Source organism: Bos mutus, chromosome 4, assembly GCF_027580195.1.
Source record: "Bos mutus isolate GX-2022 chromosome 4, NWIPB_WYAK_1.1, whole genome shotgun sequence".
Taxonomy (NCBI): Eukaryota; Metazoa; Chordata; class Mammalia; order Artiodactyla; family Bovidae; genus Bos; species Bos mutus.
Genome location: NC_091620.1, coordinates 62,054,675 through 62,071,262, shown reverse-complemented (window position 1 = coordinate 62,071,262; position 16,588 = coordinate 62,054,675). Strand labels below are relative to the sequence as shown.

Sequence of the window (16,588 nt, the reverse complement as noted above, 5' to 3'; positions counted from 1 at the left end):
TGATCTTCACACAGCTGTTTAAATACCATATTGTACTTGTTTTTTTCCTCTTTCCTTATTTAGGATGGCACATGGTACTTGCGTAATCTTTGCTTATTTTAAGCCAGCATAAAAGAATGGCTCTTGGCAAATTGGAGGCAATTTGCAAAACTAAGGGATATTCTTATGAATTCAGGCCAAGTTAAATTATTATTGAATACATCTTTTTCCCCAAAATCTCTCCTGAGACTCTTTTTCATTATAATGTTATATTTCAAAGTTTATGACAGAGGAATATTTTTTTCAATTGTTCCACGTAATTTTCTTTCTTTTGTATGATGATACCATTAAAATAAGATTGGCCAGGAAGAGTCCAATGTTTTAAAATTGTAATGGTGCCCTTTTTGTGTTATCAATTTTATGTTTTTCTGTCTAGAAAAACTGTGGCTCTTTGTATACAGATATAAATGATGACTCAAAATGTAGCTTAACATAGCATAAAGTAGATGGAAATTTAAAAGAATTTTCTATGACTGTTTTCTTTTTCTTTTTCTTTTTTTCACTACTGGCTCATCCTCTCTGCTTGTTGGATCCAGCCCCCAACTACTACACCACCACTAAAAATCAGTTCCTTTCCTTTGACATCTGTATGATATATACCAAATGAAGCTTTCTCATAAGATTTCCTTATTTTGTTTGCCCTTGTTTTTTATGTAACTTCCTTTTTCATGAAATGTTTCATATTTTCCAGTGGTTCCATTTTATCACAGTATCTTGTGAAGCGGGACACTGTGCCATGTCTACATCTTATATCTGCCTTTTTATGTGAAACCCTTTGCTGCATATTTATGGACTTAAACATATGATCTTGTAGACAGTGATCACAACTGAGGTTGGAAAGACAAAGAATAGAGATACAGAACATAGTTACAACTTAGAAGGCTGTGTTGATGTGTAATTGTTCTACTTAGTAAAACAACTCAGTCCGCATTTCTGTTTCTTAGCATGTGTGGTATTGCTTAAAATGTTCAAGTATATTCTGTATATTTCTTCTGGAGTCTCTGGATATCAGATCTGATTTTGATTGGTTGTACTCTTTTTTATTTGCCGGAAAGTAAAGAATCTGCCTACAGTGCAGGAGACCCAGGTTCCATCCCTGGGTTGGGACAATCCCCTGGAGAAGGGAATGGCTACACACTTCAGTATTTTTGCCTGGAGAATTCCATGGGCAGAGGAGCTTGGCAGACTACAGTCTGTGGTTTGCAAAGAGTCAGACACAAATGAGCAGCTAATGCTTTCACTCTTCACTTGTCTTATTACTAGATTTAGATCTAACAGCTAGAAACACTGTCCCAAGAACTGATATACCAATAAAAGTTTGTACTGCTATGGGCTTTTAAAGGACGTTAGAAATGCAATGAGAACATGTAGGAAATAGCTATAAAAAATGAATTTGTCAAAGAGTAAAGGTAAGCTGTGTAAATTATGAGAGTGGGTAAAACTTGAGACTTGTGACTTGATAGTTATTTTTTAATTAATAAACAATATTATATGTATAGTTATATTTTATGGTAATGTTCATACCGAGTTAAACTTTATATATTATATATAGTGTGTATAATTTGAGAAGATGAATATTACTCTGGGACCTTCTATATTTTGACCTTCTGTGAGGTAGATAATCAAAGCTTTTCTTAAGTGTTTTTTCTTTTTTTTAAACAAAATATGGCATATATGAACATGTTTTGGGTAAAATTAAGGATTAAAATACTAAAGTGAATTTAGAAAGAATGGAACCAAAAATCAAAACTCAGTTACCAAAAACAAAAGTAAATGCTGATGAAATCAGAATAAAACACCAAATAGTAACACATATGATATATCTCTCAGCCAAATAAACAAATGTTTAAAAATATTAAAATCTTTAAATTGTGAGATTTATCAATAAAATACTTTTTAGGGTTAAACATTATAATGTATTAAGTTTTTGTAACATAGTTTAAGATGATGGGTATATGCTATTTCTTTTCCTTTTTTGAGTTTTCCATCTTATTCACATGTGAAAAATGGACTAAAATGATAAACTAAGAACTAAGTGAAAAATGTTTTAAAAAAATACTTCTTACAGTTAATCAGTTCTTTAAATACCAGAAAAGCTCTTTTAATAATGAGTGATCAATTCCATAAACATATGTTTTGAAAGTATAATGCTAGTGTATTCTGATAATTCATACAGTTTTTCTTTTCATCTTGCTGAGGGTAGCAGGCTCATAATCCTGTTAACTTCATTTTCACTAATTCAGCCTGAGGGATAAAAGTTAGACATCAGCAAATTGGTGGGGTAAATTGGTCCAGAGCTTTGATCATTACTCCCTGAAATAAAAGATAGGAGCGGTCAACATCCAATGTGACTATTGTTTAGCACAGGGGTTCCCCAGCCTCCAGGCTCTAATGCCTGATAATCTTGAGGTGGAGCTGATGCAATAATAATAGAAATAATGTACACAATAAAATATACTCAAATCATCCCAAATTGCTCCCTTCCCTGAGTCCATGGAAAATTGTGTTCTGTGAAATCAGAGACTGCTGATTAAGAGCATGGTCCAAAAAAATAGCCAGCTGATTGTGAGTTCCACTTAACCATGAAAGACTTATAACAAAAGAATGATAAACTGTGCTTTGCTTGCCTTTTTCTTCTATTTGCTTTCATGAGATTGTAGATTCTGATCTTAGCCACCTTACAACTAAATTAGTAACAGACTTTGGCAGTTAATTGTGCTTTGTCCAGTTCCCCCAAATTCACATCAAAATCACTTCAAACAACTGAGAATGCATGCATGCTAAGTCGCTTCAGTCAAGTCTGACTCTGTGTGACCCTATTAACTACAGTCTTCCAGGCTCCTCTGTCCATTGGATTCTGCAGGCAAGAGTACTGGAGTGGGTTGCCATTGCCATCCTTCAGGGGGTCTTTCTGACCCAGGGATCGAACCCATGTCTCTTATGTCTTCTGCATTGGCAGGTAAGTTCTTTACCACTAGCGCCACCTTGTGGCCTAACTGAGAATAATTGGCTCTTTTTAATCAAGATCGAGGAACAGCAAACTTGCTAGGTATCAGCTATCATTTCATTCAATAAGCATTTCTCGGTAGTCTATTATGTGATAGATATTCTGGTAGGAACACAGAGATGAATAACCCTTGGGTTTTCATTGTCTGTGTACATAGACAATGGGGAACATGCATGCATGCATGCAAACATACATGCACAAACGTGTATTGTGTACAGGGTACAGTCCTGGGTTTTGAAGGATGTGTAGGAATTCAGCATGTAGAAGAGAGGGAAAGGGGGCCATGTGCCATCATGTGAATTGGTGGGAGAGATGTTAAATGAATTTTAAGTAGAAGATTAATACCAATTTGTGATCTGATAGATTCTCTGAAGATGGAGTCATATGGAGTATGGAGTCATATGGAGTCTCTGAAGATGGAGTAACTGAAATTGCATCTGAAAATTTTAGATCAATTATTATAACTACATTTCAGTCCCTTTGCTAGTTTGGGTACAAAGATGAGTGAAGTATATTTTTTGCCTTCTCCCAACTCTCATGTTGAATTGGGAAAGATAGATAAGGCAAAAGAAACCACAGCTCAGTGTGGTAAGTGCTGCAGTACTGTCAGAAACAAAGTTCTGTGGGGCAATTCTAGGTCATTTACCTTTTCTTTTTGTAAATTTGCTTCTCTCAATGGGTATTTTAAATGTCTTTTCATCACTGAAAATCAACATTGTTGAAGTAAAATTATATAAAATTCAATGCACCCTTTTAAAAAAAGAGGTGAAAAATATGTAAGAACATTTTTCCTGGCGAAGAATGGGTGATGTAATGTTATTCTTTGTAAGGAAAAGATTTGAATTTGGTAAGGCCCAAATTTGGCTTCCTCTGCTTAGATTTTTTATAACATTGAAAGTAGGCCTGTATTTCAGAAACAGGCCTTTTGCTTAGAAGGAAGTTTGGGGGCACCGAATTGAAGGATACTCTGTAGCAAGAATAGCAATCTCTGTAATTTTGACTGAGAGGAATAAAAGAAAAAGTTCTATTTTTTATGCTAGTTTTAAAACAGTAAAGGGAAAAATATTTTTAAAACCTGTGTCAATTATGAAAAGGCATTAGTTCTAGGAGTATCAAAGGAATCAACAATAGAACACTTTCAGGTTTTCCAAATCATTAGTTAGGCTGAAGATTAAATGTGGTATTTGTCCATATATGCCATCCCTGTAATTGAGTTACACTCCAGAGATCGGCTTTGCCACATTATTTTATCAGAAGAGCCCATCATTATAGCACCTGTAGCCTCTTCTCTGAATTAAAGAAGGAAAAACTCCATCCCAGTATCATCAATATGATTCCCTATAGAAAAATGAGAAGATTTTAAATCCTTCTGAAAATGTGTTCATGCTAATGCCAGTCAAGTCAGACCTGTGCTAGAATTTTTAAATGATTGTTTCTTATTCAAATTATAGACATGCACTTTGGAAAATTTTGGAATGTTAAATAAAATGAAGAAGAAAAAGAGTCATTACACGCATTTTGATCTAAGTCAGTTTCATTAATTAAACAAGAATATCAATCTGTGAAAATTGTCATACTCCTTTATTATACTTGATGATATTTAGCGATCTATATGCCTGAAATTTCTGATACTTGTAGAAGGTATCTACTATTCTCTTTCCTATCTTAGTCTTTCTTTCACCACTTTTCCCTAGAAGCTGCTTCATAAATTCTCAAGTACCTTTGGTATAAAACACTGCAGGTAGACGCCAATGGAATGGAGACCTCATCCAGGGTAGTGGCAGTCTCAGGAGGCTGTTGTTTCAAGGACTTAGTTCTCAGCTTTTTCCTGAAAGTTGATGCTTCAGTGTCTGCAAGTTCGTCAGTCTTTATGAGCTATACCCACCGAATAAATTAATAAATATGCATTTAATAATTTTACAATTAATTTGTCACTCTAACCCTAAGGAAGTGAGTATTTTAAAGACCTGAAATTCCTTTATACTGTTCTAAGTTGCTGCCAAAATACCAATTCTTTTCCAATAACCTGTCCCTCTTCTTTATTTAATCATACTCTGATTTTTTTTTCCATAACCAAATTTCCACTCCCCTTTTCACCCACCTTGCCACCCTCTGGAGACCCCATTTCATAGCACAACCAAAGAAAACAACCTCCCACAGTAGAACGATTTTTTTTTTTCTGTATTCTTGTAGTTGTCATGGAGCTCTTCTCTTCTACTTCCTTTCACAGCCAACATCTGCAATATGGAGCCACCTTCCTCAATAGAAGAGTCTCTCTTAGTCATACTTTCAAACTCTTATTTCTGGGGCTTTCCTTTTATGGATGTCATGTAGATCATTGTTCTTAGATTACTTTTTTTTTTTTTTTAAAGGAAAAATAGGAAGGGTCATGTTTAAGCTTTTTTATATGGTCCTTCTCTCATGCTTTTTAAAGTTACATGTGCATTATTTTGATTTTGGATATTGATGGCCAGATAGTTTGTTCTGTTTCCTGATCTTTTTTTCTGAAAATATACATATATCCTATATTTATTATAATGTAAAATATTGAATAAAGTATACATTTAAAATTTATACATCTATGCACACACATATGTGTGTGTGTGTATATATATATGCGTGTGTGTATGTATATAAAGGTATATGTATTTTGGCTCACAATATGCAAATGACTGAACATTACCCTTTGATTCTTCCCAGTTTATTCTCAGGGCCTTAATTTCATTCCCATTTGTGGCACAATATGTCCTCTGTCCATGGAATTCTCCAGGCAAGGCTACTGGAGTAGGTTGTCATTCTCTTCTCCAGAGTGTTTTTCTCTTTCTCCACCCTACCACCCGAGTATATTTTTGCTTTGGAAAAAGCTATCTCCATAAATACTGTGGCATTTATTTTCTGTAATAGCTTAGCTGCACGTTTTATTTGGTCATTGATTTCTCATCATATGACAGAAATGGCAAGGCTAGCATTTCAGGAGAGCTCCTCTCCTGTTAACAATATCTTCATCCTCTCATTAGTTTAATTCATGATAATATCCAGACAAGCTTTGACCATTAAATCCTTTTAGGCAGCAGAGCTTCCCAAAGGCCATTCTTTGTTTTTGAATAATAAGTTTCTTCAATTCATTTTAATGTATGAAGTTAATACTGTATGGGAATTCATTTTCTTCCTGATGCAATAAACTTTCCATTAATGTCTGAGGTTAACTTTTAAGTTTTTGTTTTTTTTTTTCTTCCTTACATAGCTGCTGATTAGAGTATCCAACAGAATGTTTTATTCTCTTCTGACTAAATCTCTTTTGGGGGAGATTGTGGTTTTTATAGCTGTTCCCTCAACCCTGTTCCTTCTCTCACACCTTTTTCTTTTATTGCATAGATAATGATGAGGCTTCGTCAAAAGCCATTTGTGAAGAACCCTTGGGAAGGTGCTGAGATTGCTTTATTGTGTGTATTTCTTTTTTTAAAAAAATTCTCAAATTTGAGAAGCCCATATCTTTGGGAAGCTTAATATTCAAAAACTGTCTACCCAGATGTGAAAGATTGCCTCTGTTATGCCGTTATTATTTCTGACAAAGGGATCAGGTATAGTTGTAAAGAACAGGAGATTCAAACGTAAGTTATTTCTTCCCCAAATTAGAAAGGAGTGTCATAGAATAAAATACAGGATATCCTAACTTTGCATAGTCACAATCATAGAATTGAAATCCCCAAGCACTTTCTAGAGATAAGGAAAGACATTGCAGAAATAAATAATAGATATTGGCTGCTTCCAAACAGTGAGTGTGTGCAAGTACATAGAGATTTGCTTTACAAGGCTGAGCTTTTTAATTTTTTCAGCCAAAGATTCTTTGCTGTGAATCTGTCATTTCTGTTGAAGGAATGATTGAGGACATAGTCATACTTGAAGCTGATAATATTTACAGAAGTAATTTATAAGTAGTAAATGTTTTAATTTTTCAGATTTCTGTAGTTTGCTTAAGGGAAAAAAAGCAGTACTTTGAGGATGCTTAGTAAGGAGCAGAGCAAGGCAATCAAAGCAGAAAATGTTTACTTAGAAATGCATTTGGGCTTTTTAAAGTTTATGTCTGGTCTCAAATTTTGAAACTGGTTTCAAAAGTTGAATTGTTTCAGATTTCCAATTGATGTTTATATAGGGGCATCTTTAGAAGACAGTATAGTCAGCTCTCTTAAGGTTGTTAAGATCCAATTAAGTTTGAGGGGGAAATTTAGTGAATGCTTTATCTGGGGTTTAGGTCACTGGAGTCGAGTGAAAAGCTAGAAATGTGGCAGCCCTGTAATTATCTCACAAGTGAGTCACACTGAAGAACTTCTCTTAAAATTTTTTCTGTGTCATACCCTTTCCTGAGATAGCAATATTTTCCCTTGGAACTAGAACTAGAAGTAATCAAATAAAAGGTGCTAAGTAATAAAGATTTTGGCAATTGTCATAATCTCTATCAGAGAAGCCAAACAGGAAAAAAAAAACAACAACAGTCTTTTAATTCACCTCTTTTTTTAGTATGATGACTAAGCACATAAACCGCCTGAGCTGAATCCTTGCACTGCCGTTTCAAACCAAGGGTAACCTCGGTTAGATAGTCAGTGTGTCTGTGCCTTAGTTTTCTCACTTATAAAATGAGGACAATAATAAAACCTTTTAGGATGTTGTCAGAACTGAATGAACATATGTACATATGGCTTTTTAAGGGAGATGATAAGTTAAGAACTGATGACAAAAAAAAATATTATGAAAATTTGGGGAAGAGCATTCTGGTAAAGTTTCTAAGATGTACTCAGAAAACAAGAGCAGACTGATGGTGGAAATGAATAGCAGCCTGGGCATGAGCAGTATAAGGTACAAAGTGAAAAGCTGTATGGGATCTGGTTTTGTAGGGTTCTGTGAGTCTGGATAAGGACTTAGGATATCATTTTTCTGTGCAACAGGGAGCTCTTGGAAACTTGGTTTTTAAGTACACGACTGGCATGACCTATTTTTTTTATAACTATTTTCATTAAGGCTTACTATAATCAGAACAGTGACACATAACTAAGTGGTACTGAATATGGACCCAAGAAAAAGACCTGCAGAGAATTTTGACAAGTTGAACTTAACAAAAGGGCAAAAGCAATTCAATGGGGGAAGGATAACCATTTCAGCAAATGGTGATGGAGCAACTGGGCATTCACAGATAAAATAATGAAATTGACGTGAAACTCTTAATGTAAATAAAATTAACTCCAAAAGAATCATTTGCACTTAAATGCAAAACATAAAAGTAAAAGAGTTTTAGAAAAAATGAATTAACAGGATGAGATTTTTAGGATCTAGGGCTAGGTAAATAGACTATATTACCAAAAGCACAATCCACAGAAGGAAAAGTCAATAAATTTGATCTCATTTGTTCTGTGAAAGACCTGCGTAAGAGAATGAAAAGATAAGTTACAGACTAGGAGAAAATATTTACAAGAGACTTACCTGACAAAAAAACTAGTGTCTAAAATATGTAAATAACTCGAAATGTAGCTTATAAAGCACGCAGTCCAATTAGGAAATGGGCAAAAAACTTGAAGAAACATTTCATCACAGAGCAAATAAATACTTGAAAAGAGGTGCTTGTCTCTAATGGCATCATTTTCTATTAGGGAAAAGTAAATTATTGATAAAACCACAGTAAGTTAATGCTGCACACCTGTCACAATGACTGAAGTACAAAAGAACACCAAATACCAACGAGGATGTGAGGGAACTGCCTCCCTCACATGTTGCTGGGGAGGATATAAACTGTTACAGCCACTCTGAAAACAGTGCAGTGTTTCTTATGACTGTAACAGCAGTTACTGTATGACCCAGAAAAAGCACTCTTAGACATTTATCCCAGGGAAAATGACAACTTATGTTCATACAGAAACCGGTACATGAGTGTCCCAGCCCAAACTGGAGATAGTCCAGGTGTCCCTCAAAGGTGAAGTGTTACATGGTGACACACGTGTACCATGGAATCCTATTCAGCACCAAAAATGAATGATACATGAGACACCTGGGCTGAGTCTTGAGGCAGTTATTCTGAGTGAAAGAAACCAATCCCCAAAGGTCACATATCGAATGATTCCATTTATAGAACAGTCTTAAAAATACAGTTTAGGACGTGGAGAACATTTATGGTTGCCAGGGGTCAGTACCAGGGGTTAGGGGTAGGAAGAGGAAGGAGGAGATTATGCCTATGAATGGATAACAGGAGGGATCCATGTAGCGGTGGAATCCTGCTATATCTTGTCTGTATCACTGTGAGCTTCTTGGCTATGAATTTGAGCTACAGTTTTTTTTTTTTTTTAATTTAAAAAAATTTATGTATTTTTTTTTTTTTTTTTTTTTTAATTTTATTTTTAAACTTTACATAATTGTATTAGTTTTGCCAAATATCAAAATGAATCCTCCACAGGTATACATGTGTTCTCCATCCTGAACCCTCTTCCCTCCTCCCTCCCCATACCATCCCTCTGGGTCGTCCCAGTGCACTAGCCCCAAGCATCCAGTATCGTGCATCGAACCTGGACTGGCATCTCGTTTCATACATGATATTTTACATGTTTCAATGCCATTCTCCCAAATCTTCCCACCCTCTCCCTCTCCCATAGAGTCCATAAGACTGTTCTATACATCACTGTCTCTTTTGCTGTCTCGTACACCAGGTTATTGTTACCATCTTTCTAAATTCCATATATATGTGCTAGTATACTGTATTGGTATTTTTCCTTCTGGCTTACTTCACTCTGTATAATAGGCTCCAGTTTCATCCACCTCATTAGAACTGATTCAAATGTTTTCTTTTTAATGGCTGAGTAATACTCCATTGTATATATGTACCATAGCTTTGTTATCCATTCATCTGCTGATGGACATCTAGGTTGCTTCCATGTCCTGGCTATTATAAACAGTGCTGCGATGAACATTGGGGTACACGTGTCTCTTTCCCTTCTGGTTTCCTCGGTGTGTATGCCCAGCAGTGGGATTGCTGGATCATAAGGCAGTTCTATTTCCAGTTTTTTAAGGAATCTCCACACTGTTCTCCATAGTGGCTGTACTAGTTTGCATTCCCACCAACAGTGTAACAGGGTTCCCTTTTCTCCACACCCTCTCCAGCATTTATTGCTTGTAGACTTTTGGATCGCAGCCATTCTGACTGGTGTGAAATGATACCTCATAGTGGTTTTGATTTGCATTTCTCTGATAATGAGTGATGTTGAGCATCTTTCCATGTGTTTGTTAGCCCTCTGTATGTCTTCTTTGGAGAAATGTCTATTTAGTTCTTTGGCCCATTTTTTGATTGGGTCATTTATTTTTCTGGAGTTGAGTTGTAGGAGTTGCTTGTATATTTTTGAGATTAGCTGTTTGTCAGTTGCTTCATTTGCTATTATTTTCTCCCATTCTGAAGGCTGTCTTTTCACCTTGCTAATAAGTGCTTCCCTAGTGGCTCAGACAGTTAAGTGTCTACCTGCAATGCAGGAGACTTGCGTTCGACCCCTGGAAAAGGAAATGACAACCCACTCCATCATCCTTGCCTGGAGAATTCCATGGACAGAGGAGCCTGGAGGGCTGTAGTCCACTGAGTCACAAAGAGGCAAACACCACTGAGCGACTAATACTTTTACTTTCACTTCTGCAAGATATTACCACGGAGAGAAACTGGACAGAGGGTACATGGCATCTGTCTGTATTATTTCTTACAACTGCATATGAATCTACAGTTGTTTTAAAATAAGTTTAATTAAAGAAAAACCCCATTATTTCAGCTGATCACTAGAGAATGTATGGCTCATTATTCTGATTTAACTGCTCAGAAACAAGATATTTGTTATTATGATTTAACTGCTCTTCTGATTTAACTGCTCAGAAACAGGATATTTGTCTTGTACTTTTAGGAAGGCTTTCAGGTGATGCTGTATGCAAACAGGATGCTGGAGCTCTGCACAGCTGTACATTAATCCCCCTGGGCTTTGCATGCAGGCTGTTACTCATGCCTTCTTTAGGTTGTGATACCTACAATTTGACTTTATATGTCTAGGACCTGATCTTGGGGGACCTGTGTCACTCCCTCAGCTGAGACCACCATCTAAGAATACTTAAGATGCACATATATATGTATCTACACATATCTTATTATTTTACTCTTCAAAGTACACTTTACTGTTTTTTCCAGGGTCCATTCAGCTTTTATTTCAGACACCTGAACACCTGTTGAGGTCCTTTCATAGCTTGTAGTTACTGTAATTTTGTCAGCAAGGATGCCGGAACTGCTTATTCATACCTGCAGATTGCTCTTCATCCTTTTGTTGCCACTTCTCTTGAATATGGGCCCTGGCTGGCAGTAAAATCCTGTGTGTAAACACAACTCATGCAAGTCTTTTTGCATGGTAGTTGTAGGAATCTATTTAAAAACAATAACAGCATCTGATTCAAATTTGGACTTCCTCTTTTGAGTGCCTGCTGCTTATGATCAGAAACCACAGTAAACTTACTTTATAAGTTTTATGCTTTTTCATGAGAACCACTTTATTTTGTCTTTTTACAGTAATAGAAGCATACATTTCATTTTTCTTTGCTTCAGCTACGCTTTTAAAGAATATTCTGGTGAAACCCCACTGTTAGTAGTTTCTATTTGCTCCTGGACTTGCCAGACTATTGATTTTATATTGGCCACTTAATTCTCTGTTGCATTCTGAAGATTATTTATTTGATGTGGAGTTCAGAATGCTTAGCACTTAGTAGGTATACAGTGATTGTTATTAAATAAGATTGACAACTACTTAAGGGTTACTGCTGTGTATCAGCACTTCAGCACTGTAGACAGTTGTCTGCATATAGCTTTCAATTTTGTGGTGAGATACATAAATATAGAAAATGATCAGTGGGACAGAGCTGAGAACCTGCAAATAGACCCACACCAATATGTCCAACTAATTTTTTTTAATAGACTTTATTTTCCAGTACAGGTTTAGATTCACAACAAAATTGAGCAGAAAGAAGAGAGAATACCGACACGTTTTCTCCTTCCCTCCCTGGCCCCCAAAGCCTCCCCTGCTGTTAACATCCCCTACCAGAGTGGTACATGTTACAGTCAGTGAAGCCACCCTGACACATTGTTATCACACAAGTCCAGAGTTTACCTTACAGTTTGGTGTTGGGGTTTTAGATTCTATGGATTTTGACAAATGTATGATGATGTTTCTACCACTACAGTATCATACAGAACAGTTTCTCTGCCCTACAATCTCTTTGCTATGCTTGTTCATTTCTCTCTCCCCACAACTACTCACAAATACTTACCATTTTACATTTTCATATTTAAACCTTTTCCAAAATGTTATACAGGTGGTATCATAAAATATGTAGCTTTTCAAATTGGTTTCTTTCACTTACTAATATGCTTATGAGTTTCCTCCATATCTTTTCATGGCTTGATAGTTCATATTCCATTGTATGGATGTACAGATTATTTCCACACTTACCTATTGAAAGATACCTTGCTTGTTTCCAAGCTTTGGCGATTATGAATAAAGATGCTCTAAAACTTGTTAGAACATTTCACTTGTTGAACATGATGGAAACTCTTTCAAACTTACTTGGCACTTGGGTGTGTATGTGTGTGTTTGTATTGAATTGTACACTAGCCTGATGCCTTCTATTTCTTCTTTGTCTCTCATCTTCTTGATAAAGTCTCACTGTCATTATTAGCGACCTGATGTTTATGGCTCTGGTAATTCAGGACAAACAATGGAAATCTGTAAACTGTTCCTTTAATCAAGTATGGTCCAAATAATTTTCCCTTTTGATTGTACTTGTTCCCCTTTTTTCCTTTAAGTGTATAGAATTTGTTTGCTCATGGCAATTCTTGTTATTGCTCAGTGCATAGCTTCTATTTTATTTTAATTACTTTTTTCTATTGCCTGCATTCCTGACATTCCACTGTAAGTATCTATGTATTTAGTGGTTGTCCTTATAATTTGCTCTCCTTCAGCTTATTTTGATATATATGTATCCTTGAAAAAGGATTATGCTGTTTTTGTTTCATTGTATTTACTTACTGTTAACAAACACATAGCACTTTTAATATTTCAGATACCATTTTAATCTTTTTCAAACACGAATTTATTTAATGTTTACAATAACCCTGTAAGTTAGATATTTCTATCCCTGTTGTCACAAAAGGCTAAGTAATACCCCACGGGTACATACCGCACATGTGTGGGGTCAGGGCTTCAGCTCGGCTCATCCAGCTCTGGAGTTCACACCTTTAGCCGCTGCAGCGACCCACCCCTCTCGGCATACAAGGTGCTCTGCTGTAAACCTCACTTGGTTCTTTCCATGTTGCCATTTATACTTCAAATTCATGACCTTTAATTGCTACTTGATGTTCTGTTATGAGCATATACTACATTTTAAACATCAAGTTTTTTGAGGTAATATACACTGTGTGATAAGTTCACTTAAAATACATAGTTAACTGAGTTTAAACACATGAATATATCCCTGTAACCAACACCACAATCAATACATACATTTCCTTCACCCCCAGAGATACCCTGCACCCCTTCCCACTCAGTCCTACCCATGGCCCAAGAAAACGTTTATCTTTGTGTCACATCACATGCATTTTTCCTGTATTGCATTTTTATAGATGGAGTCCTATTATACATGCAGTTTGCTTTTGGCTTTTGTTGTTATTCAGCATATTTTGAGATTCATTCTTACTGTTGCTTGAGTTGGCAGTTCACTTTTTTATCATGGTGTAGTTTTATATTGAATAGATATACCATTATTTGTGTATCTGTTCATCTGTTGATGGACATTCAGGTTTATTCCAGTTTTTGGCAAGAATGAGTAAAGCTGGCACGGAACTGTATGCATACCTCTTTGTAGTAATATATGTTTTCATTTCTCTTAGGCAAATACCTAGGAATGAACTTTCTGGGTCTTGTGATAGGTATATATTTAACATTATAAAAAATTGTTAAAATGTTTTACAAAGGTTTTGTGTCATTTTGCACTTTTGCTAGTAATGAGTAAGAATTCAGCTTCCTTTACATTCTTGACAACTCTTGGTATTATCAGCCTTTTTCAGCCTTTTATTTTGAAATAGTTATAGAGTTATAATTGCAAAAATAACACAGGAGGTCCTTTGTATGCCAGCTTTACATAAACTACTTTCTGTGTAATTTCTATGTATTTCTATGGGATTTTTTATATGTTAGATTCATGTAGTTACCACTGCACTCAAGGTACAGAACTATCTCATTACTGCTAAGATTTTTCACACTAGTCTGTTAGAGGCACACATATCCCCTTTTCCTCCCTTCCTCCATCTCTTCTCACTCCCTTTGTGAAATCATGCAGAAAAAAACTAACCTATTATCCATCCCTATAGATTTTCATGAATGCTATATAACTGTAAATGTAATAATAGAGGCTTCTCAGGTGGCTCTCGTGGAAAGGAATCTGCCTGCCAATGCAGGAGATATAAAAGAAGCAGGTTCAATCCCTGGGTTGGGAAGATCCCCTGGAGTAGGAAATGGCAATCCACTCCAGTATTCTTGCCTGGAGCATCCCATGGACAGAGGAGTCTGGTGGGCTATAATCCATAGGGTCACAAAGAGTCAGACACAACTGCAGTGACTTAGCATGCAATAATATACTTACAGTCCCATCAGATTAGCTGGTTCTACTCAACACAATTCCTTTAATATCTACCTATGGTATTGACTTGTATGTATCAATAGTTATTTTCGTTTTCATTACTGAGTGATACAGATATAATGATTTACCTGTTGAAAGACATTTGAATTGTTGCCACTTTTTGGCTTTGGCAAAAAAAAAAAAAAAAAAATCGCTATGAACTAATGTGTATGTGCTTTATGTGGACATAAGTTTTCATTTCTCTAGGATAAATGCCCAGTAGTATATGTTAAGTTGTTGCTTTTGTTATTTATTTATTTTTTTTTTGTTTATGCATACTGACCATTTTATTACACAGAATGTTTTGAAAATCATCAATATTTAGTAAGATTCATCATTTTTACAGCTTCATCAAGGGACGTTCTTTTTTTTTTTTTTTTTTTTTTTTTTTTTTATTTTTTTTAATTTCAGATATACATGATGCATCCTGAACCCTCCTCCTCCCAACCTCCCCATACCATCCCCTGGGCCTTCCCAGCGCACCAGCCCCAAGCATCCAGCATCGCACTGAACCTGGACTGGCATCTGTTTCATACATGACATTTCACATGTTTCAATGCCATTCTCCCAAATCTTCCCACCCTCTCCCACAGAGTCCATAAGACTGTTCTATACATCAGTGTCTCTTTTGCTGTCTCGTATACAGGGTTATCGTTACCATCTTTCTAAATTCCATATATATGCGTTAGTATACTGTATTTATGTTTTTCCTTCTGGCTTACTTCACTCTGTATAATAGGCCAGTTTCATCCACCTCATTAGAACTGATTCAAATGTTTTTTTTTTAATGGCTGAGTAATATTCCATTGTGTATATGTACCACAGCTTTCTTATCCATTCATCTGCTGATGGACATCTAGGTTGCTTCCATGTCCTGGCTATTATAAACAGTGCTGCGATGAACATTGGGGTACACGTGTCTCTTTCCCTTCTGGTTTCTCAGTGTGTATGCCCAGCAGTGGGATTGCTGGATCATAAGGCAGTTCTATTTCCAGTTTTTTAAGGAATTCCACACTGTTCTCCATAGTGGCTGTACTAGTTTGCATTCCCACCAACAGTGTAAGAGGGTCCCTTTTCTCCACACCTCTCCAGCATTTATTATTTGTAGACTTTTGATCGCAGCCATTCTGACTGGTGTGAAATGGTACCTCATAGTGGTTTTGATTTGCATTTCTCTGATAAAGAGTGATGTTGAGCATCTTTTCATGTGTTTGTTAGCCATCTGTATGTCTTCTTTGGAGAAATGTCTATTTAGATCTTTGGCCCATTTTTTGATTGGGTCATTTATTTTTCTGGAGTTGAGCTGGAGGAGTTGCTTGTATATTTTTGAGATTAGTTGTTTGTCAGTTGCTTCATTTGCTATTATTTTCTCCCATTCTGAAGGCTGTCTTTCACCTTGCTAATAGTTTCCTTTGATGTGCAGAAGCTTTTAAGTTTAATTAGGTCCCATTTGTTTATTTTTGCTTTTATTTCCAATATTCTGGGAGGTGGGTCATAGAGGATCCTGCTGTGATGTATGTCAGAGAGTGTTTTGCCTATGTTCTCCCTAGGAGTTTTATAGTTTCTGGTCTTATGTTGAGATCTTTAATCCATTTTGAGTTTATTTTTGTGTATGGTGTTAGAAAGTGCTCTAGTTTCATTCTTTTACAAGTGGTTGACCAGATTTCCCAGCACCACTTGTTAAAGAGATTGTCTTTAATCCACTGTATATTCTTGCCTCCTTTGTCAAAGATAAGGTGTCCATATGTGCGTGGATTTATCTCTGGGCTTTCTATTTTGTTCCATTGATCTATATTTCTGTCTTTGTGCCAG

General features: G+C 36.0%; 1 protein-coding gene across 4 annotated transcripts in view; it reads left to right on the top strand.

The window, feature by feature from the left end:
- Positions 1-16,588, top strand: part of IMMP2L (inner mitochondrial membrane peptidase subunit 2) — a 949,675-nt gene that overhangs the window by 253,961 nt on the left and 679,126 nt on the right. Inside the window, exons 5-6 of one of the 4 annotated variants that reach the window (XM_070369546.1) lie at positions 2,869-2,998; positions 3,410-5,340. The exons of the other annotated variants lie outside the window; for them this stretch is intronic. Coding sequence (XP_070225647.1) covers positions 2,869-2,998; positions 3,410-3,418 — 139 coding nt within the window. The 3' untranslated portion in view covers positions 3,419-5,340. Of the gene's footprint in view, positions 1-2,868; positions 2,999-3,409; positions 5,341-16,588 lie in introns of those variants that run through there. 4 annotated transcript variants of the gene reach the window in all.